At 57.6% G+C, this 22254-nt stretch overlaps 3 protein-coding genes across 3 annotated transcripts in view; all 3 read left to right on the top strand.

Annotated features, from left to right (window-relative positions):
* SDHA (succinate dehydrogenase complex flavoprotein subunit A) overlaps window positions 1-22254 on the top strand; it is a 196393-nt gene that overhangs the window by 101072 nt on the left and 73067 nt on the right. The window lies entirely within an intron of this gene.
* The window catches only part of PLEKHG4B (pleckstrin homology and RhoGEF domain containing G4B), an 89331-nt gene that overhangs the window by 61272 nt on the left and 5805 nt on the right, over window positions 1-22254 (top strand). Inside the window, exons 8-18 of the mRNA XM_050795373.1 lie at window positions 2249-2365; window positions 2717-2815; window positions 3471-3610; window positions 4166-4304; window positions 9418-9579; window positions 10292-11103; window positions 14963-15215; window positions 17340-17429; window positions 17510-17740; window positions 18483-18653; window positions 19463-19643. Of these exons, the coding sequence (XP_050651330.1) occupies window positions 2249-2365; window positions 2717-2815; window positions 3471-3610; window positions 4166-4304; window positions 9418-9579; window positions 10292-11103; window positions 14963-15215; window positions 17340-17429; window positions 17510-17740; window positions 18483-18653; window positions 19463-19643 (2395 nt within the window). The remainder of the gene's footprint in view (window positions 1-2248; window positions 2366-2716; window positions 2816-3470; window positions 3611-4165; window positions 4305-9417; window positions 9580-10291; window positions 11104-14962; window positions 15216-17339; window positions 17430-17509; window positions 17741-18482; window positions 18654-19462; window positions 19644-22254) is intronic.
* Window positions 15457-22254, top strand: part of PDCD6 (programmed cell death 6) — a 128621-nt gene continuing 121823 nt past the window's right edge. The window contains exon 1 of the mRNA XM_050795363.1: window positions 15457-15466. The gene's annotated coding sequence lies outside the window, so the exon portion shown is untranslated. The remainder of the gene's footprint in view (window positions 15467-22254) is intronic.

The raw sequence follows: 22254 nt of genomic DNA, 5'->3' as shown, positions 1-22254 counted from the left end.
GTTCCTTACTCTGTCATCTTTTCAGCTGTTAAGCTCACTAATGTGGCTTGGCTCTGTGTCCTCACCCAAATCTCCTATCAAATTTTAATACCCACGTGTGGAGGGAGGGACCTGCTGGGAGGTGACTGGATCGTGGGGGCAGATGCTGTTCTGATAGTGAGGATTTCTCATGAGAGCTGATGGTTTTAAAGTGTGGCCCTTCCTTACTCTGTCTCTCTCACCTGTGCCATGGAAGACGTGTCTTGCTTCTCCTTTGCTTTCTGCCATGATTGTAAGTTTCCTAAGGCCTCCTCAGCCATGCCGAATTGTGAGTCAATTAAACCTCTTTCCTTTATAAATTACCCAGTGTCAGGTAGTATCTTTATAGCAGTGTGAAAACAGACTAATACATTCTCCCAGTGAATGTTTTAGTTCAAATATTGTATTTTTCAGCTGTAAGATTTCCAGTGGATTTTAAAATATATTTTCTACATCTTTCCTGACTTTTCCTCTCCTTTCATAAATTGCAGGCATTTTTCCTTTACCTCATTGAGCACGGTTTTAATGGCTGCTTTGAAATCCTTGTCTAATAATCCAGCATCTGGGTCATCTCTGGGTTGGCCTCTGCTGATTGTCTTTCCCTGGAGAATAGATCCTATGTTTCTGATTCTTGATGTGTCACGTAATTCCGGACATTGTAAATATTCTGTTGGGGAGACTGGATTCTGTAATAGACTCACAGTGTTACTTTGATGTGCACGTAACATGGTTAGACTCAAACCAGAAGCTCTGTCACCCACAGTGCGTTCAGTTTAATTCTCTGAGTCCTCCCCATGCATGCACAGTTCAGGGTTAGCCAGAAACTTGGGCAGAGTTTACACACACACGACGGGGCTTCTTCCACAGCTGCCCCCTTCTGGGAATCTACTTTCACTTTCCAGGGGTGTGGCCACCCCATCCTCTGTCTCTTCTTTCTTCAGGCTAGAAAGATGCCCATTTTCTTATTGTTTTTATATTTTATTTATGTTTTTAAATAAAATCGAGCTCCATTGCTGAGACTGAATTGCAGTGGTGTGATCACGGCTACTTGCAGCCTTGACCTCCCCAGGCTTAGGTGATCCTTGCACCTCAGCCTCCTGAGTAGCTGGGTCTACAGGTGTGCGCTAGCACGCTCTGCTAATGTTTGTAGTTTGTTTTGTAGAAATGGGAGTTTTGTCCTATTGCACAGGCCGGTCTTGAACTCTTGGGCTCAAGTGATCCGCCTGTCTTGGCCTCCCAAAGTGCTGGGATCACAGGTGTGAGCCTCCACACCAGCCAGATGCCCCTCTCTTTTCCTTTTTTTTTTTTTTTTTTTTTTTTTTTTTGAGACAGAGTCTTGTTCTGTGTTGCCAGGCTGGAGTGCAGTGGCATGATCTTGGCTCACCGCAACCTCCACCTCCTGGGTTCAAGCGATTCTCCTGCCTCAGCCTCCCGAGTAGCTGGGACCACAGGTGCATGCCACCATGCCCAGCTAATTTTTGCATTTTTAGTAGAGATGGGGTTTCACCATGTTGGCCAGGATATTCTCGATCTCCTGACCTTGTTATCCACCCGCCTCAGCCCCGCAAAGTGCTGGGATTACAGGCGTGAGCCACCATGCCCAGCCCCTTTCCTTTCCTTTCTTTTTCTTTTTTTTTTTTTTTTTTTTTTTTTTTTTTTTGTTTACAAAGCCACCTGCTGTCAAAAGGATGCCTGTTTTCTGTTGGAGCTCAGCCACTTCCTGCTGGCAGCGGCCCTGAGGACGGAGCACAGCGGGAACTCGCCCCTGCTGGCCCCCCCTGCTGGCCCCGCATGCAAGCGTTAGTTGCCCCCACAATAAGCCTGACTTGTCTCGGCTGCTGGGGCTTTCAGGAAACTGTCCTTATATTTTGTCCAGAGTTTGTGGGTTTTATCTGAGAAGGGCCACCTCTGCCACACCGGGAGAACAGCCTTGACTCATTCATTCCCTTTTCCTTCTTCTTTCTCCCCCTTTTTTTTTTTTTTTTTTTTTTTTTTTTGGTTTTTCTTCACCAGGGCCTTTCCTTCATTTCTCTTTGCTCCCTGCTTTCCCGTCTTCTCACTTTCATTACTGCACCCAGACAGGTGCTGTTATCAGTGCCTCCAGCAAAGCAGGGGCGATACTCCCTGAGCCAGCCTCTCCGTCCTCCGAACCCAGGAATGAGCCATTTACAGGGTTTTCCCCCAAGAGATGCATCTGGAGCCATGACCAACGAGTGCCTCTTCTTGGCAGTGTGAGGTCGTGAGCTCCCTGAAGGCCCTGCACAAATTTGTCGACAGCTGCCAGCTGACCACAGACCTCGACGGCTCCTTTCCCTACAGCCATGGTGACTGGATCTGCTTCCGTCAGGTGGGTTCAGCCCGCAGCTGCTGCACATGCCACGGTCTCTGGGTACTTTCTCTCATGTGGACGTTTTTACTCAAATTTGAAAAGACATCACCATCCCTGATCTCATGCTTATTACAGTCACCATTCAGGTCTTGGTGTCTCCACAACCACACCGTGGTGCATCTGAGATGCCAAGCCTGGGTGGGAAGGGCACTGCTGCCCCAGAAGTGTCTGTAGATCTCAGGGACCTTCACACATGGAAGCTTCCCAACCCGAGATGGGTTTAAATGCAGGAACTGGAACTCACAGCTGCTTACTTTAGCATCTGACAGATCGGGTCCTTATAATCTCCTCCCTCTCAACTCACGCCAGAGGCTGGAACACTTCGCTGGAAACTGCGAAGAAGCCATCACTTTTCTACAGAATTCATTCTGCTCCCTGAACACCCACAGAACCCCAAGTACAGCCCAGGTAAGTCCCCACACTGGCAGGTAAGTTCACTTCGTGTGACAGGTAGGTGGGGGCAGAAAGGTTTAGCCAAACATGAAAATAAATATTTGGTTCACCGTCATCTGTAGCAGAGATTTTCAAATCCTTTTTCATTATCCTGTTTAGGCTTGAACTCTTAAATTCCCTCTCAATTCACAAAAGGCCATTTCCTCCCCTTTGTCACCAAAAACGTTCCACCGTACCCAGAAGGAAAACCGTGTCACTGCACTTGACGATGTGCAGCGGCGTGAGCAGCAGCGGCTGCCAGGAATGAGTCACTCCAACAAGACAGAGGCGGGCTGACCACAGGGCTCTTGACAGCCCAGCCGCCAGGCCGAGGGTCCCAGGGTCTGTGGGTGAGGCCTGCATGTCTGTCCCTGGTCTAAATGGCAGGTTCACCTCCTACAATTGAGCTTTGAGCCCCCTTCTTCTCCCTCCCAGGGGTCTTACCCTGGGGCTCACCCTCCCTGGGACAGTCTGGACCATCAGCTTCAGGAGTGGGCACGGTCGTGCCACCAGCTTGATATACGGAAACAGGAACGTGGGTCACGCTCCACATTCCTGCCACTGTTGCACTTGGGAGGACCTGCCCCTTGGAGGAGGGGGTTAAAGGCGTATTCCGCCCCACCCCATGCAGGAAGTCACCGAGTTAATTGACCAGCACGAGACAATGATGAAGCTTGTTCTGGAAAACCCACTGCTTGTGTCCCTCAGGCTGGAGGGGGGCACCGTCCTGGCACGGCTGAGGAGAGAAGAACTCGGCACAGAAGATGGCCGGTGAGCGCTCACGGGGGCCATGCTGGGCCCTGGCCCATCAAGGCGGCTGCTCAGGGGAGTCTGCAGCCAGGAGGCATAGCGCTCTGCTCCAAGGAGAGCCCTGTCTGTGCTGGGTCCAGACCTCCGTCCTGACAGCCACGCTTTGCCTGGTCCGAGCTTTTCTACATTTACAGGCTCCAAAGATCAAGGAGCCGGCTTCTGGGGACGCTCGGTGGGAGGTGGCCAGAGTGCGCCAGAATGAGCTCGTTCTTGACCCGTGCTGCCTGGGTAGCTGTGCCCACCTCCAGCAGTCCCCGTGTATCTCAGCTGCACGCAGCCAGTCCAGCCTAGGCTATGGGTCCTCTCTAGACGCCTGCATCCCAGGCCGGCCAGGATGTTGGCAGAACGTGTGCAGCACGTCTGTGTCCCGCCTGGGCTGTGGGCCTCCTCCTGGGGCTCCCGTTGCCTTCTGACATGAGGGAACGGAAAGAGCAGGGTTTTTACCTGGGGTTGTCACCAAGAGCAGATTCCTCCAGGGGCCGCCTGGGAGCCTGAGGACTGCCTCCTCTTCCTCAGGGACACCCTGGAGGCTGCCACCAGCCTGTACGACCGAGTGGATGAGGAGGTGCACAGGCTGGTCCTTGCCTCGAACGGTCGTCTCCGGCAGCTGGAGCGCCTCCGGGAGCTGGCATCGCTCCAGGACGGGAATGACCAGGTCAGAGCTGCAGGAAGAAGGCGGCCTGGCCAGCGTCCCCTCCAGGCCAGGCTGGCCAAGGCGACCCTCCCACCTTCACACTGCGTCTTTAGGGCCTTGACCTGATTTCCATCTGGAACGAAATTACGTCAGGATAGGGCATGCCTTGCTGCTTGTGTAAAAAGAAATAAATTTTATTTTTTACCTGAGAGATACTGGATCAGTGGAGAAAAAAATTTGTTTAATCCAGAGGAGGCCAAGGAGAAAAATAATTTCACACTGTGTCTTCTGATGTGACCGGTGCGAATGGCTGGGTGTATCATCTTCCGGATGCTTTCTCCACGTGCGTGTGCACACGGTGGCCGAGGAGCCGAGGTGAAACTGCACAGGTAGAGAGGGTCTGGGCTGAGGCTGAGGACGGCAGCCGGGAAACAACCTCCAGGTGACCTCAGGAAGTGGCTCTGGAGGCCACGGAGAGGCTCGAGGTTTTAAAGAAAAGAGGACGAGTCAGGAGGGGTGACGACAGAGGTGGCTTTTCATGATTCTCTGGGTCACAGAAATGGCATTGGTGGGTTGACCACACGCTGCTGGATGACAGGGTGTGAGTTGTGGTGTCCAGTGTGCAGCGTGGCTGGGGTTACTGATGGCCCTTGGTGGACACACTGCAGAATCTGCGGTCCATATAGCAGCGGCTCTGAAATGATTGCTTAGCTCGGGGGTGCCAGCAAAATGATTACTTAACTCGGGGGGTGCCAGCAAAATGATTGCTTAGCTCGGGGGCACGGACAGCACTGTTGCCTCACTCTGGTGCTCTTCTGGGCCTGACAGTTTAAGGGGCGCACGCTCAGATAAAACATTTCTCTGTTTTGTTGCATATAAACTCTTCAAAACTTGCACATTTTTATATAAATCCTTATTATTTTATCAACAACTGTTACTGCAATGAATGTGCGGGTGAAAGCCGGTAGCATGGAGAGGCGTGCAGCAGGGCTGGAGGCATCCCCAGCCCTCCCGTCTGCTGACAAGCTCCCCTGGCCTTCAGATCCATGCGCTCGCCCTCACGGGAGCCTCCAGACAAGGACGTGCGGCAGGGACGTGAGGCGGCATGCTCGCTCCCGGCCTCCCCACTACTGACCCCAGCTCCCAGGCGTTGGCCAGGGCCCAGCTGGTCGAAGCCCTGGGGTGGGAGCAGGAACCCCACACCAGGCAAGTGGAGTCAGGCAGAGCTGCAGCCACCAGCCAGTCCGGGCTGTCTCTGTGCCCTCTGTCCTGGGGGTCTCCCTCCATCTCCCCCCCTCCCTCTGTCCTGGGGGTCTCCCTCCATCTCCCCCTCCTCCCTCTGTCCTGGGGGTCTCCCTCCATCTCTGGGTCCTGGGGGTCCCTCCATCTGTCCTCCCTCCATCTCCCCCTCCCCTCTCCCCCTCCTCCCTCTGTCCTCTCCCTCCCCTCCTCCCTCCTGTCCTGGGGGGTCTCCCTCCATCTCCCCCTCCTCTCTCTGTCCTGGGGGGTCTCCCTCCATCTCCTCCTCCTCCCCTGCCTGTCCTCTCCCTCCATCTCCCCCTCTGCCCATCCTCTGGGGGGGGGTCTCCTCCCCTGTCTCCCTCCCCCTCCTCCCTCTGCCTGTCCTGGGGGGTCTCCCTCCATCTCCCCCTCCTCCCTCTGCCCATCTGTTCCCCTGTCCCCCCTCTGGGGGGGGTTCTCCCCCATCTTCCCCTCCTCCTCCTTCTGTCCTGTCCTGGGGGGTCTCCCTCCATCTCCCCCTCCTCCTCCTGTCCTGGGGGGTCTCCTCTGTCCTGAGGGTCTTCTTCGTCTTCCCTCTGCTCGTCCTGGGGGTTCTCCCCCATCTTCCCCTCCTCCTTCTGCCTGTCCTGGGGGGTCTCCCCATCTCCCCTCCTCCCTCTGCTCTGTCCTGGGGTCTCCTCCATCTCCCTCCCCACTCTGCCCCGTCCTGTGGGGTCTCCTATCTTCCCCTGTACCTTCTGCACTGGGGGGTCTCCTCCATCTCTTTTTTCATTTACTTTGGTGTTTTATGCAGAATAACTTCCAGGTCCTGGGGGGTCTTCCCAGCCTGTCCTGGGGGGTCTCCTCCATCTTGGCCTGTCCTGGGGGGTCTCCTCCATCTCTCCTCCTCCCTCTGCTCTGTCCTGAGGGTCTACCTAAAATTGTCCTCCTGGGGGGTCTCCCCCATCTCCCCCCTCCTCCACTGCCCCCGCAGTCACTTACAGTTTCCTCTTTTTTCATTTACTGGAATGCAGCTTCCTGCACCCCAGAGAACGGGATCTTGGGATGAGCATTTTTGAGGCCGTGGTACCTAAAAGTGTCTCTACTCCCGGCCTTCACGCCTGCAGCCCTCTTTCTTCGCCAGCTGGAAGCCCTGCAGAGCTTTCCGTGTTCGTCCTCGGGGCTTCTCTGGAATCTGAGGGTCGTCCTCGGGGCTCTGGAATCTGAGGGTCGCCCAGGTGCGCTGAGGGCAGGTGCGCTGAGGACAGGTGCGCTGAGGGCAGGTGCGCTGAGGACAGGTGCGCTGAGGGCAGGTGCGCTGAGGGCAGGTGCGCTGAGGACAGGTGCGCTGAGGGCAGGTGCGCTGAGGACAGGTGCGCTGAGGGCAGGTGCGCTGAGGGCAGGTGCGCTGAGGGCAGGTGCGCTGAGGGCAGGTGTGCTCTTTGCATCTGCACCGCGCTCCTCTTTTCTGGGAATTCTGTGACACGTCCTTCGTCCTTTGTGGCGCTTGCGTTTCCCACGGCTCCACACTTCAATCTGGTCCTGGAGTTTTCTGTCCTGTCGCCTCAGTTCTCCCCACCGCCAGCTGTGTGCTGTCCTTGTAAGGCAGACATTCTCGGCTTTACCCTCTAACTCTATTATTTTTTGTTTCTGCTCTTGCTTTTTAACTCCACGGGCTTGTTTGTTTTCTGAACGATCCCCTCTCTGTGCTAATCGTGACGAGTGCACGGCCTGTGGCTTCTGCGGTGTGTTCTGGTACCAGAGGCTTTCCTGGCCCCCCTGGTTAGGAGGCCTGTGGCCCACGCGTCTGTAGCATTTTCTCCCTGGTGATCTGATTCTTTTCCTCTAATCCCGGCCTGAAGCGGGTGCCTGGCCACAGCTCAGTGTTCACCTGCTGCACTGCCTGGATCACCCCAACCCGGGAACAGACCCCGGGCCCTGTGGAGCAGGCGCCCCGGCTCCTTCCCTCCCACACTCCCTCACGCCGTCCCGTGGAGTCTTGGGACTTCACCTCTGCTCTCCTCAGGCCCTGCCAGTCCCGCCTCCTTCCTGGCTCCAGGTTTGTGCCCTGGCTGCTCTCTGCCCACTGTGCTGAGGGTCACACACCTTGGAAGATGCTGGCAGGGCTTTGGTGGTGTCTCAAGAGGACACATATCTCGCTCTGCCGTCTTCACACAGAGACTCTACACGTGACCGGATAGGGGTCAAGCTATGTACAGGTGCACGTCTGTCTCTATATTTAACCTAAGAAGTGCGTGCACACTGTGGGAAAATTAGAAACAAATAGATTTTCACACACGGGATGATGCACGTGGCGGCCTCGGCACCCTGTGCGTGGGCGTGCGCTGCAAGCTGGGTCCCCGAGCCGTGTTCGCACTGATGGTCCTGGGCTCCTCCCTCTCTGTCGTTAGAAGCGTCCCCATGTTGAACATCTCTGTGTCTCTGCTTCCTTCACAGCCCGTGGGTGTTGACTCTGGATACATTCCTAGGCTCGGATGGCTGGGTCAGGCCATTCGTCTTTGGAGGTTTCCATGCATGGGCCGTGGCACTCCAGCCGCACCTGCCTCCTGCCGGCCACCCCGCGGGGAAATGGAGCCCCTCAGCAGTGTGCCCTCAGATTTTCTATGCTACAGCTGGACATTCTCTTCACACATTTATTATTTTTATTTCTGTAGTGAATCACTTGTTCATGCTTTAGACAGTTTTTCTAGGGTTGATCCTCACTTCTGTCTGTGTTATACGGATCCTTCACGTTCCACTTGTTTTCCCAGTTTTTCATTTGTCCTCTAGCTTTGCTTATCTTTTAAACAACCCTTTCTACTCTAAGGTTATAGAATTATTAGTATATTTCATCATAGAACCTTTACGACTTGAATTTTTGTATCTAAATCTTGAAACCAGTGACAGCCGATTTTCCTGCAAGGTTGGAGGCTGGGCTCTGGCTCTGCGCCACCCCCACTCGGCTCTGCCGATGCCGCACCTGCCCCTCACCTGGCAGCTCCAAGGCTCCGTCCATGCTCCTAAGAATCAAGGTGCTGTGATTCTCTTCTTGACTCTGGCTCTGTTTAAAGACAGCGTACGCACTGGTCTGTCTCTTCTCTGCTGCATGTCTGGGGTCATTGGGTACCTTTCTGATGGTTATGGATCCGGCCAGCTGTTCTCTTCTCCACAACAGGCCTCTCATCTCTGGGCATCTGACCCCCAGTCGCCCCTGGTGTTGCTGTTTAATGACAACATGAAGGGCTTACCTCTGACATTTCCACTGAGTCCACCGGTAAACGCCTCCAAAATAAGAACCTTGGTCTTGTCACCAGGGTGCGTAGCCACAGGCGCTCTGCCCAGCAGGGCTCAGCCAAGGGCTCCCCCGTCTTTCCCAGGCAGCCTCAAGGGGCCAAGCAGCCACTTGCCTGAAGAATATTTCTGGAATATGTTTACCATATTAACCAGTTTCAAAGTGGAAAGTCCTGGGTCTATTGTTCAATGATTTTAATGTCCATTTCCAAACAATGAAAATAGCCTGGAGCTTGAGCCTCAGAGGACTGTGACCACCTCTCATCAGTCGTGTCCATTCACGGGGGTTACGCAGCCAGGCCGTCAGCCCTGTGCAGCGTGTACTGAGGACAGGACCAAGACACATCCCTCCCTGGGTCCTGCTAAATCCTAGAGTGTGACTCCTTCATGCGTTTAAATGTAAATGTTCTTCCCCTGTGTAGATCAAATCACGGTTTGGAAAAGAACTAGAGAAATTCCTCGGTCCTTTGGTGCCTGCTCTTGAGAACGGGAGGCAGCGGCAGGCAGCACTGTGGGCCGTCCCAGCCTTGGTGTTGGTGGCTACACGCAGACCCAGCCCCCGCCTGGAGACACGAACGTGGAAGCGCCAGGCTTGTACTGATAATGTGTTCCTTGGGTGCAGCAATCCTGCCAGAAAGGACTGCAGCTGGTGAAGGAGAACCCGCATCATACAGAGGAAATGGTCCAGGATTTCAGAAGGGGCCTGAGCGCCGTGGTCAGCCAGGCTGAGTACAGGGAGGGAGAGCTGGCCAGGTGGACCCGCCCATCCGAGTTGTGCGAGACGGTAAGAGACCCAGTGGGTGTGCGTCCCAGGGATCCCGGCTCCTTAGGCTGTGGGCATTTACGCCTCCCCACACAAGTTGGAGAGGGTGGGCCAGGCTCTGGGACAGAGGCCGGGCGCCTGCGATGGAGCCCCTGGCCACTGCACCCACAGCTCTCTGGAGAAGGCTCTGAGTTGACCTGTGAAGCATTCGATATTGTACCAAACAGACCAGCCAAATTCACACACACATTTCTCTGTGTGTTTAGTGGCTCAGTTACAAAATTCCACTGACTGCCCAAAACCCCAAACAAGGGCTGCAGCAGATTGCAGGCCTGCAAGCTCCCCCGCGCCCGGGACCGCACGCCATTAGGAGCTCACCTGTCAAGACAGCATTTGAGGGGGTCATGGGGTGACCAGAGCAGGGTAGAGCCATCTGCCGCGTCATGCCTCTCTCAGCTCACAGGATGTGGCACCTACACGGTGTCTTCACGTGGTCCTAGGACATCCCCCATGGTGCCCTCTGGCGTGGAGAACAGACCCCGTGGGGTCAGATACAGCCCACCTGCCCTTCGGTTGAACCCGGCCACAGCCCCACTGGCTGGCGGGGCTGCCTCTCCCTCGGCCGTCTGGTCCCCTGTCCCTAACTAGGCTGACCTGGGAACAGCAGTGCCTGAGCTGGCTCTGGGGCGGCCCCTCCTCCCCTGCACTGAGCAGAGCCGTCCTTGTCCCACAGGCGAGCAGCTGGATGGGGCCCCCGGACCCGGAGGCTTATCCCTCCTCACCCGTGGCTGAGTGTTTGAGGAGCTGTCACCAGGAGGCTGCCTCGGTGGCTGCAGAGGCCTTCCCCAGGGCAGGTGTGGCAGCGCTGAAGCCTCAAACCCTGGGGAGACCGTGGGCATCGCAGCAAGACCTGGGGCTGCAGTGCCCTCAGACCCGGCTCCAGCTGGAAGACGCCCTTTCTGAGGCCGCCCCAGGCCCCAGCTTACCACCCCTTGCCCAGAGCCCCCCAAAGCATGAGTGTGCTCAGGAGGCCATGAGGAGGCCCCATAAGCCACCCTCAGTTCCCAGCACGGACACTGAGGATGGTGCCTGGGAACCTGGCCTCCCTGGACGAGCACTTCTGTGTGGACAGGACGGGGAGCCCCTGGGCCCAGGGCTGTGTGCTCCGTGGGACCCAGTGTCCCCCCTCGGGGGCCTTTCAGGGACAGCGGCCACCACGGCCCACCCGGAGGACAGCTCTGCCTGCTCCTCTGAGCCCACCCAGACCCTGGCCAGCCGCCCCAGGAAACATCCCCAGAAGAAAATGGTAAAGAAAATGCAAAGTTTCGAGATACCTCAGCCCGACAGTGGCCCCAGGGACTCCTGCCAGCCAGGCCATACCAGTGTCTTCAGCAAGGGCCTGGAGGTAACCAGCACTGTGGTCACAGAGAAGAAGCTCCTGCTGCAGCCGCAGGCCAGGAGCCCCCCGGTCACTTGGAGCCGGAGTCTGTCCTCTCCCTTGGGGCTCCACCCTGCTGAGGAGGACGGGAAGCGGCAGGTGGGCAGGTAAGGTGGACATCCCCCTCCTCTCGTCCTAGCAGCCCTTGGGTATCTAGAAACCCAAAGCCATTTTGGCATTAAACTCTCTTCTGCAAAGTAGAAAGTAAATCCACAGACATCCCTCTGGGTCCACCTGCCCGGTCCAAGAAGAAACCCAATTTTAAACTAGATATGAGTTACCTGCCCCCATGTTCAGAAGGGACCACTGAAAACTGCCTGGATGGTGTGTGTTAACCCGCACACACTCACTCTGATGGTTAAGTAACCGTGTGACCAACTCTAGCTATTTTCAGCCCACTTACAGAAAATTACAGGCAGCCAATCAACCCCCGATACCAAGAAGAGTTACCTTAAAAATACGTTTTAGAAAGTCTCTAAGTGTTAGGGTACGAGGCGCACCCGCGCGTCCATGGCCTCACTGAAGAGGCCCTTGTCACTTGTCGAGCCTGCAAAGGACGCGTCCACTCACAGGTAAGGGTGGGTGCGCTCGGCCCCTGCCTAGGCCGGACGCCGTCTGAACCTCCATCTTCCGCCCACGTGGTGTGGCCGTGAGGACCGGAGGTGGAGATGCTTTGTCATTTGGTTGGCTTCTGCGTCTTGGGTCAACAATCTCCAACCTTTTTGGCACCAGGGACAGGTTTCATGGAAGATGATTTTTCCACAGACCGCAGGGGTTGGGGGCATGGTTTTGGGATGAAACTGCTCCACTTCAGCCCATCAGGCTTTACATTCTCATAAGGAGCACGAAACCTAGACGCCTCCCGCGTGCAGCAGCGTCCGTGCTCCTCCGAGACCCCACGGCGGCCGCTGAGCCGACAGGGGGCGGAGTCCTTGCCCCTCCGAGACCCCCGCGGCGGCCGCTGAGCCGACAGGGGGCGGAGTCCGCGCCCCTCCGAGACCCCCGCGGCGGCCGCTGAGCCGACAGGGGGCGGAGTCCGCGCTCCTCCGAGACCCCCGCGGCGGCCGCTGAGCCGACAGGGGGCGGAGTCCGCGCTCCTCCGAGACCCCGCGGCGGCCGCTGAGCCGACAGGGGGCGGAGTCCGCGCTCCTCCGAGACCCCGCGGCGGCCGCTGAGCCGACAGGGGGCGGAGTCCGCGCTCCTCCGGGACCCCCGCGGCGGCCGCTGAGCCGACAGGGGGCGGAGTCCGCGCTCCTCCGAGACCCCGCGGCGGCCGCTGAGCCGACAGGAGGCGGAGCTCAGCTGGTAACTCGCTGCCTGCCGCTCACCTGCTGCTGGGCGGCCTGGTTCCGACAGGCCGCAGACGGGCACCAGTCGGTGGCCCCGGGGGTTGGGGGCCTCTGCCTTAAGCTCCATAGAAGGGGTTTCCTCCTCATGCCCTGATCGCAGGTTTAATCTGAACGGAGAAGGCCACAGAACACTCTTCTGAAACACACCTTTAGGTGCCAAACCTCAGTCTTGACCTTGTTAAGGTAAAACTCCAGGTAGAACATGAAGTTCTGGTTTTTACCATCGGTGTGAGTGATCCAGGGATATCTGCCGGCTGGGCCTGAGTACAGGCTGGCCCTTCCGAATCGGTAAGAGGAACGCCGAGCGCTGTCCCTGAGTCTCAGCAGGTGGCTGCACTGACGCTTCTGTCTCCGCTGAGCCCATGTTTCAGGTTTGGGAGGCAGCAGAACACAGGAGGGGGACCCCCGCCCACCCCTGTGTGATTTCCAGCTGTTGCTGCCTAGTGAGTACATTGTCCATTTGGTCAAGACCAAATCAAGACCATCCTCGTTCTGATTTTGTTTCTGGATATTTACTGAGAAGGCTTTTGTGTGGGTCACGACATCGGGCCTCGGCCTTCCCGCCCGTGCTGTGAGGGCCAGTTCCTGACCAGCCGGGAGGTGCTGTGTTCTCAGAAACAGTGAGAATCTGTCAGATCTGTGATGCAGGAGTGAAGGGGACAAGTTCTGCAGCTCTGCTGTGAATGGAATGTGCGTTCAGCAGCACGTCTGCCCACAGCTGTGCTTCCCATCATTAGCTGCTTTTAACTTTTTCCAACTTAAAAAACAAGTCAATACAAATAATGGTAGAAAAATAATCTTCCAACTCCCATTGGTATCATTAGGATCGAGTTATTTAAGAAGGTTGGGGGTAAGATGCTATCGAGTAGAGCAGAAAAGCCGTGTACCTCACTATTTATTAGGGAAGGGCCCCCGGGTCACCAGTGGCCCTTTGCAAGTGCAGTTGATGGGTGGTCAGAGCTGCAGAGCTGTGGGACATGCCAGACCCCACCCCAGCAGAACCCAGAGAACCTTCTCCCGGGGAGTCCCACAGCCCAGGCCAGGCTTTCGCATTCACGCTGCCGGAGTGTGGGCCCTGCCCTCCAGGCTCAGTTGCCGAGAGCGACCAGGTGGCCACACTCCAGCCAGCTCATGAAACCGAGCCACCAGCCTAAGCGCCCTGCATTTGTTTACGGTGAATGTAAAAGTGTTTTTGGATGCTTAGCATGTTTTTAGTGGTAAAAAAAAGAAAAATACACAAAAGAATAGCACCTGATTTGGGAAGCCCGGTTTGGGCCTCTGTGATCGCACCACCGCAGTTTTGCATGCGAGGACCCCCCCCGGCCAAGCTGACCACACCGGCCAGCCCACCTCTCCACTCTCTCGGGGCAACACGAGTGGGTCCTCCGGGTCCTGCCCAGCCTGAGGATACAGAGGTGGTGAGACTCCGGGCAGCCGCGGAGAAGCCCACATCTCCCGCAGACGTGTGTTGTCAGGACGGGTTCTTCGAAGACTCAGCAGTGCATCGGAGGCCTGCCCCTCATGGGAGCCCCTACAAAGCCTGCTCGGCGGCCCCTCCGCAGGACCCTCGTTCAAGGCAGGGAGACCCCAGCCGAGGGTGGGGCAGGGGGTTCCGTGGACGGCCGTCCCTGGGGCCTAGCCTGCTGTTGTCCACCTCTGGGCCGTCCTGCGCCCCCAGCCTTGCTCTCCGGCTGCTGCAGCCCCCGAGTCCCCCTGAAGCTGCTGTGTAAGGTGCTGAGCCCCTTGGGTCAGGAGTGACTGCCGTGGAAGCCGACTCAGGAAAATCTCCTGGTCGGTCAGCAGTGGGCGTGGATCCGAAAGCTGTTTTCTCACGAAATTTCCACCACAGCCTTCCTTGCAGAAGCGCTGCTGCTGGAAGTGTTTGAGTCGTGTTACCGCTAGAATCAAACCGGCTGGAACGAGAAACGTTACGTTCAGAGTTTCCGTTAGGGAGCCTGGGAATCTCTGTCTTGGTTTCCAAGGGGATCTTTCCTCTGAAACATATGGAAATGTTTCACGTGACAAGCTTCTTTTTGAAATATTGTCCTTATCTTTTCAAGTTACTGTGTATCAGGGGAGCCGCTCCAGGTAACAGGGAGAGAATGAGCCGGGTGCAGGTGAGTCACTCCCTGCTGAGGACGTGCGGTCGGCTGGAAGTTTCTTTTCTTTATTTTGAGACAGAGTCTCACTCTGTTGCCAGGCTGGAGTGCAGTGGCTCAGTCTCGCCTCACTGCAACCTCCACCTCCCGGGTTCAAGTGATTCTCCTGCCTCAGCTTCCCAAGTAGCTGGGACTACAGGTGCGTGCCACCTCCCCCAGCTAATTTTTGTATTTTTAGTAGAGATGATGTTTCACCATGTTGGCCAGGCTGTCTCTATCTCTTGACCTCGGGATCCACCCACCTCAGTCTCCCAAAGTGCTGGAATTACAGGCGTGAGCCACCACGTCCGGCCAGAAGTGTCTTTATTGTGAATCCCACATGTGCCCATGTGCCTCCGGTCCACGTATGACCGTGCTCGTGCCTCTGGGTCTCCATGTGTTTCTGTCTCAGGCATGAATTGCTTTTAATAACGTGTCCGTGGGGGGCCATGTGCCCCCGGGATCTCTGTGTCTTCCAGCAGCCGACTGAGGCACATCATGGCCGAGATGATCGCCACGGAGAGGGAGTACGTCCGGTGCTTAGGATACGTCATCGACAACTATTTTCCGGAAATGGAGAGAATGGACCTGCCCCAGGGCCTTCGGGGGAAGCACCACGTTATTTTCGGCAACTTGGAGAAGCTCCACGACTTCCACCAGCAGCACTTCCTCCGGGAGCTGGAGCGCTGCCGGCACTGCCCCTTGGCCGTGGGCCGCAGTTTCCTGAGACACGTGAGTGCAGGCCGTGGCGTGGACGACGGGTGACGTGGTGGGCGAAGCCGGTGTCGGGGAGGCGGGGCCTACAGCGCCCACGTGTCAGGCAGTTGGAGTAGCTTCAGCCCAGGCCTGGGAGCTGGTCCTGACGGGATGATTAGACCAGCCGACAAACAGACGCCCCGCATGGATAACCTGTGGGTCTCCAGTGCCCGGTGCTTTGCAGGTGGTGTGACCAACTGCCTCCCTGCTGCCCCTGGAGGCGGGGGCTCCGCGGACACCATCATACCTGTTCCGCCAGCAGCCTGCTCCTTTACCACTTCTGGCTGATAGGCCGGAAGCAGTTCCCAGAATCACCTTCTGGGGAGGGGCCAGGCCTCACCCCTTCGCAGGCCCCCTGCCCCTGGGTGCCCCGTTACCTGCCAGAGGGACCAGCCTGTCCCGTTCTGAAAATTCCCTGCGAGGCTTTCAACTGGAAGCACGTTGAATGGACGGACTCAGTGGTCTCCCCTCGTAAGTCGCTTCTCAATGATGAACGTGGAATCTCTCTGTATGAGAGTCTTTAATAAAGTTTTTAATTTACTCTGGAAGGAAACTGACAGGCTTTCAACCAGTGCTGAGAGCTGTGGGCAGATGGGACGTGTGTCCCAGACCATTGAGCACAAATTACCACAACGAAAACAGCCGTGGACAAAAGAAGCTCATGTTCCATCTTTTCAGTGTTCTTTCTTTTTTTTTCCCCTTTGATACGGAGTCTCGCTCTGTCGCCCAGGCTGGAGTGCTGTGGCACAATCACAGCTCACGGCAGCCTCCGCCTCCCGCGTTCAGGTGATTCCCTGCCTCAGCCTCTTTAGTAACGGGGACTACGGGTGCGCGCCACCGGGCCTGGCTAATTTTTGTATTTTTAGTAGAGATGGGGGTTTCACCATGCTGGCCAGGCTGGTCTTGAACTCCAGACCTTGTGATCTGCCCGCCTCGGCCTCCCAAAGTGCTAGGATTACAGGCGTGAGCCACCATGCCCGGCCTCAGCATTTTCTTAAAAGGTGCTTTTAGACATAAAGTACAGATTCATATTGACCATAATTGTGGCAATTTTAAATGTCTTGACAGCTTTAGCTCTTGGCCATTGACCAAATCGTTCCACTGCCCCCCACGCCCTCCCAGGCCCACTGCCAGCTGTATCCTCTTCCCCCCTCAACCCCCTGGAGTCTGTGTTTTAAAGACAAATTACAGAATTCTCAGCATTGAGGTTGCAGCTGGTAAACTGGTCACCTCTGGGGCCCCCTTGCTGGGGACACTGCGATAGTCTGTAATGAAGGGCTGAGTCTCCCTGTCACCTGGTCATGGTACGAACCGCACCTGGAGGGTCTTGGGACGGGAGCAGGTCCAAGTCTGACCCGGGCTGTAGGAGCCGTCTCCGGGCCTGTCACTCCCAAGTCTGACCCGGGCTGTAGGAGCCTGCCGCCTCCGGGCCTGTCACCCCCAAGTCTGACCCGGGCTGTAGGAGCCTGCCGCCTCCGGGCCTGTCACCCCCAAGTCTGACCCGGGCTGTAGGAACCTGCCATCTCCGGGCCTGTCACTCCCAAGTCTGACCTGGGCTGTAGGAGCTGTCTCCAGGCCTGTCACTCCCAAGTCTGACCCGGGCTGTAGGAGCCTGCGCCTCCGGGCCTGTCACCCCCAAGTCTGACCCGGGCTGTTGGAACCTGCCGTCTCCGGGCCTGTCACTCCCAAGTCTGACCCGGGCTGTAAGAGCCGTCTCCGGGCCTGTCACCCCCAAGTCTGACCTGGGCTGTAGGAGCCTGCCGCCTCTGGGCCTGTCACCCCCAAGTCTGACCCGGGCTGTAAGAGCCGTCTCCGGGCCTGTCACCCCCAAGTCTGACCCGGGCTGTAGGAGCCTGCTGCCTCCGGGCCTGTCACCCCCAAGTCTGACCTGGGCTGTAAGAGCCTGCCGTCTCCGGGCCTGTCACCCCCAAGTCTGACCCAGGCTGTAAGAGCCTGCCGCCTCTGGGCCTGTCACCCCCAAGTCTGACCCGGGCTGTAAGAGCCGTCTCCGGGCCTGTCACTCCCAAGTCTGACCCAGGCTGTAAGAGCCGTCTCCGGGCCTGTCACCCCCACAGCCAAGCAGTTGCCTCTGCTTTCCAGGAAGAGCAGTTTGGGATGTACGTGGTCTACAGCAAGAACAAGCCACAGTCGGACGCCCTGCTCAGCAGCCACGGCAACGCCTTCTTCAAGGTCATCCCCTCGGCCCACCCCCCGCAGCTGCCCGGCCCTCAGCCAGGCCGGAGCTGACCCTCTCCCCCTGGCCCTTGCAGGACAAGCAGCGGGAGCTGGGTGACAAGATGGACCTGGCCTCCTACCTGCTGCGGCCTGTGCAGCGCGTGGCCAAGTACGCGCTGCTGCTCCAGGACCTGCTCAAGGAGGCTGGTCGCGGCCCGGCCCAGGGGCAGGAGCTGGGTGAGCTCCGAGCCGCCGAGGTCGTGGTCTGCTTCCAGCTGCGCCACGGCAATGACCTGCTGGCCATGGACGCCATCCGCGGCTGTGACGTAAGTGCCCCAGGCGCTGGCAGCTCAGGCTAGCTGGGGGAATTGGAGGCCGCTGGTGAGAAAGTCTTGGCCCAGCAGCATCATTTTCTTGGTGATGTGCTGGCAGATTTGCCCCGGAGAAGCCCGTCAAAGCCTTCTGGAGGCTGCAGTGGAGGCCACGGGGAGGAGGGTCTTACCTGTCTGGGCGATGTCAGGGAGCAGCAAGGCCTGAGGCCCGTGGAGCCCCGGGGTTTGACAATGGCTGGCAGATATTGGCTGCAGTTGCACAGGACATGCAAAGCAGGCTCTGAGTGACTGGGAGTCTGCTTACCTGGGCTGCATTGAAAACAGGTGGATGTGGGCGCCGCACCCCAGCCCTCTGTGGGAAGGCACTAGGGTCAAGCCCCGATTCCATGGGTGTTGGGGCCCGAGATGGGCCTGCCTTCTCCAGCCGATGTGAGGCCCCACCCTCCACGCCCTGCTCTGCCACTGGGGTGTTGCCCATCCCAGGCCCGGGGACACGGCAGCCTGCCGGAGTGGAGCCGGCGCCCCCACCCACCAGCCATTTCCCAGCTCACCCATGGCCTTTGGGGCATCTGGGGTTGGGGGCAGCCGGGGCAGCCTTCACTACACTGAGCTGCACAACCCCCACGGCAGGGTCTGGCGAGACCCACACGGCCGGTCGCAGGCAGCAGTGTGTGCGTGAGCGGCCGTGGGCCCGTGTGAATGAGCCAAGGCCAGCCCCTTGGCTGTTCCTCTGCAGGTGAATTTGAAGGAACAGGGGCAGCTGAAATGCCAAGATGAGTTTATCATTTGCTGCGGGAGGAAGAAGTATCTGAGGCACGTGTTCCTCTTTGAAGACCTCATCCTGTTCAGCAAGACCCAGAAGGTGGAGGGCGGCCACGACGTCTACCTGTACAAGCAGTCTTTCAAGGTAGCACCCGCCTGGTCCGATCGGGCGCAGGCTGAGCCAGGCCCTCCCAGGGGGTCTCGGACCCTGTCTCACCTGAGGCGAGCAGAGGAACTGGGAGGGAGTGAAGCTGGGAGGAGCCAAACTGCGATGTTTTGATTTCTGTGGTTCTTGGGTAAATTCTTGAAAACGTTAGCCCCGAAATCGGCAAGGAGACGTGTGTCTTCTCCAGTCCCATGTCCAGTCCAAGGGCTGAGAAACAAGTGTCTCCTCAGTCAGAAACTGCATTGTGGATTCTGTACAGAGGTGAACACGGGACGGGCCTTCCCCTGGCTCTGGGAGGTGCACAGAGAGGGTGAACACGGGCACAGGGACGGGCCTTCCCCTGGCTCTGGGAGGTGCACAGAGAGGGTGAACACGGGCACAGGGACGGGCCTTCCCCTGGCTCTGGGAGGTGCACAGAGAGGGCGTTGCTGATGCGCCATGGTGGGCAGGTTCCCGCTTGTGACTCGGCTGTGCTGAGGGAGGCCAGGTCCCTCCCTTCTTGACAGAGGCCATGAGGGTGCATGGGCTCACACACAAGCAGCCTCCCACACTCGTGCATAGCCTTGCACACTCATGGGCAGCTGTCCTGCACACGCACTCTCCCTTGCACGCTCACAGGCAGCCTCACACAGTAGTGAGCAGTGAGGTTTTGCCCACCCTCAGGCATCCCACACGTTTGTCATTTGGTGTCTGGGTGACGTGACCGCCAGCCCTGAGGAATTGGGGTAGCCAGTCGTTCAGAGATCTGTGTTCTTGATGGTGCTGCCACGGGTGTTTGCTGACTGCAGACGGCCGAGATCGGGATGACAGAGAACGTCGGGGACAGTGGCTCGAGGTTTGAGATTTGGTTTCGCAGGCGGCGGAAATCTCAGGACACCTACATTCTCCAAGCAAGCTCGGCAGAGGTCAAGCGTGCGTGGACTGATGTGATAGGGAGGATCCTGTGGAGGCAGGCGCTGAAGAGCAGAGGTGGGAAGATGGGGGCCACAGGGCCTGCCCGGCTCAGGGGCACAGCTAGGGGCAGGAGTCAGGGGCTGGGGTGAGAGCCGGGGGCTGAGTCCAGGGGCCGGGGGCCAGGGGGCCAGGGGCCAGGGCTGGGACTGGGGCTGGGGCTGGGGTTGGGGACTGAGTCCAGGGGCTGGGGGCTGTGACTGGGGTGGGGGCTGGAGACGAGTCCAGGGTTGGGAGGCCAAGGCTAGGAGTGGGGCGGGAGCGGAGGCGTGGGTTGGGAGCTGGGCTATCGACCTTAATGCTGAGATTCAGGCGATATGGTTAAATATTGAGTTCACTTGAGCACAAAGTCTGGGGATGGTCACCTGGGAGGACACAGACTTCAAAGGGATGGGGTCATTGCCCCAAAGTGGGGAGGTTTAAGGGCCATTTGTATAGGCACAGTCTGGGGAAATGTAACAGGATCACATCATTTTCTATACAGGGCTGGGGCACAGTTACAGCAATTCGATTGACTACAGGCAGCATTTCTTTTTTGGTAGGGGTGAGGGTATATTTTGCATTCCACATTAGGGATGGAATAGTCAAGGGTCTTCTGTCTCAGGACTGTCTGGTCTGAGCCAGGAACAGGGAGGCAAGGAAATCTCTAACAAAAGGTCAGAAATTAAGGGGCTGAGCTCTGTGACTCGATCTCCAAAGTCAGCCTCCCTAAGGGTCTGATCACTCTGAGGATCCTCCAGTAGCTGGACCGTCCATTTTCTTCCTCATGGGCACCCAAGAGGCCCACCCTGTCTGGGGTACCTGGAGGCCCTCGGTCAGCACTTTACGAGAAACTTCTTGGGGCCGGGCGCGGTGGCTCAAGCCTGTAATCCCAGCACTTTGGGAGGCCGAGACGGGCGGATCACGAGGTCAGGAGATCGAGACCATCCTGGCTAACCCAGTGAAACACCGTCTCTACTAAAAAAAAATACAAAAAACTAGCCGGGCGAGATGGCGGGCGCCTGTAGTCCCAGCTACTCGGGAGGCTGAGGCAGGAGAATGGCATGAACCCGGGAGGCGGAGCTTGCGGTGAGCTGAGATGTGGCCACTGCACTCCAGCCTGGGCAACAGAGCGAGACTCCGTCTCAAAAAAAGAAAAAAAAGAAACTTCTTGGATCGGACCTGATGGCACTCACACACGTGTCTCTCATGTCCACAAGCGAACGTAAACAAGACACTACAGCCACCCCAGAGAGGGTCCCCCGCAGCTCTGGCTCCAGATTTAACCCTCTGGTTGACTTCCTGCCCCTGCCCTGCTGGTCTGGCCCCCATGGCCCTGGGAGGCTGAGCTCATGATCATGAGAGGGCCCTCCCCAAAGAACTCATCCCCCACCCTGAGACCCCTCCCCCAGGCCTCCTCCCTCCTCCCTCAATGTCCACCCTCATTTGCTCCCCCGTCCCCCGACTTCATCACTGGGTGTGCCTCTCTGTGCTTATTCCTCCAGCCTGGCGGCTGCGAACACCACCTTTACAGGGACCACCCCCCACCCCAGACCTTCTCCCACACTGAGCTCCAACTCCAGGGCCTTCCCCAGCACCTCACAGGTAGCCAAAGCCACTGTAAACCCAGCTGTCCACCTCTACCCTACAAGCCTACCTGGCAGCTCTGGCCTCTCAGACCTAAGAAACTGAGGCACCCAAGCTACAGACACAACCAGGGATCCTGCACGCCCACACCCCGCCTGAACCTTGACCCCCTCCAGGTGCAGCCACCGCCTCCCCACCAGCCCCTGAAACTCTTCGGAGCCAGCTCTGTCAGGCACAGGGGGCCCCATGGCCACCCCGCCAGCTCCCCCTCCGGCCCCAGCCTCCTGGCTACTCCACACCCCGTGGGCAGCAGCTGCTTGGTCAGAGGCCTCATCTCCAAGATGCCACCATCCTGAAGAGCCTTCCTGGCCTTTTTCCTTCCTTTGTAGCCCACTGGTCCTGCTTCCTGTTTGGGGTCTGCCTGACTGTGGTGCACAAAGCCTCCCTGGGGTCGATCTGTCCATTTCAACCCCTCCTGTGTTCCAAGCACCGGGAGCCTGCAGGAAATAGGCCCTGCCAGCCTTGAATAATCAGATTCAGAAAATAGAACTAAGCTGATTCAAGCACAAAGCATGGGAATGGCCACCCCAGAATGCAGACTCCAAAGGGACGGGGTCCGTGCTCCCGAGTGGGGAAGCTGAGGCTTCACTTACAGAGGCAGAAACGGCTGCAGCCAACTTGACAGCAGCTCGATTAGTCCAGGTTGCTACATTCTGTGAGGAGGAGGCATGTTCTGAGAGATTCTTACCTCTGGTGCCTCCCGGTCATCCCTGACCACTTACCAGAAAAAGCAAAAGTTGCATCTGATGCTCTGCGACTCAGGGCATTGCCGGGCTCCTCTCAGGGTTCAGAATATCTTACAGTTCTCACAGCATCGAGTTCAAGTTATTTAGTTTCACAGCCCTCCTCAACAGGGTCGGGGGGCAGCTGAGCACCGGGTATGCACACAGGACTCTGCCTGGCCTGGGGATGTGCGGTGTGGCCCACAGAGCTGTCCAGGCTCTGCAGGTACAGCTGGGTTGCCTGGAAAGTGGAACCTAATGCTTCTCAGGTGTGTCGAGGA

The sequence above is a fragment of the Macaca thibetana genome, chromosome 6, assembly GCF_024542745.1.
Source record: "Macaca thibetana thibetana isolate TM-01 chromosome 6, ASM2454274v1, whole genome shotgun sequence".
NCBI lineage: Eukaryota > Metazoa > Chordata > Mammalia > Primates > Cercopithecidae > Macaca > Macaca thibetana.
This window is presented reverse-complemented; position numbering and strand designations above follow the sequence as displayed.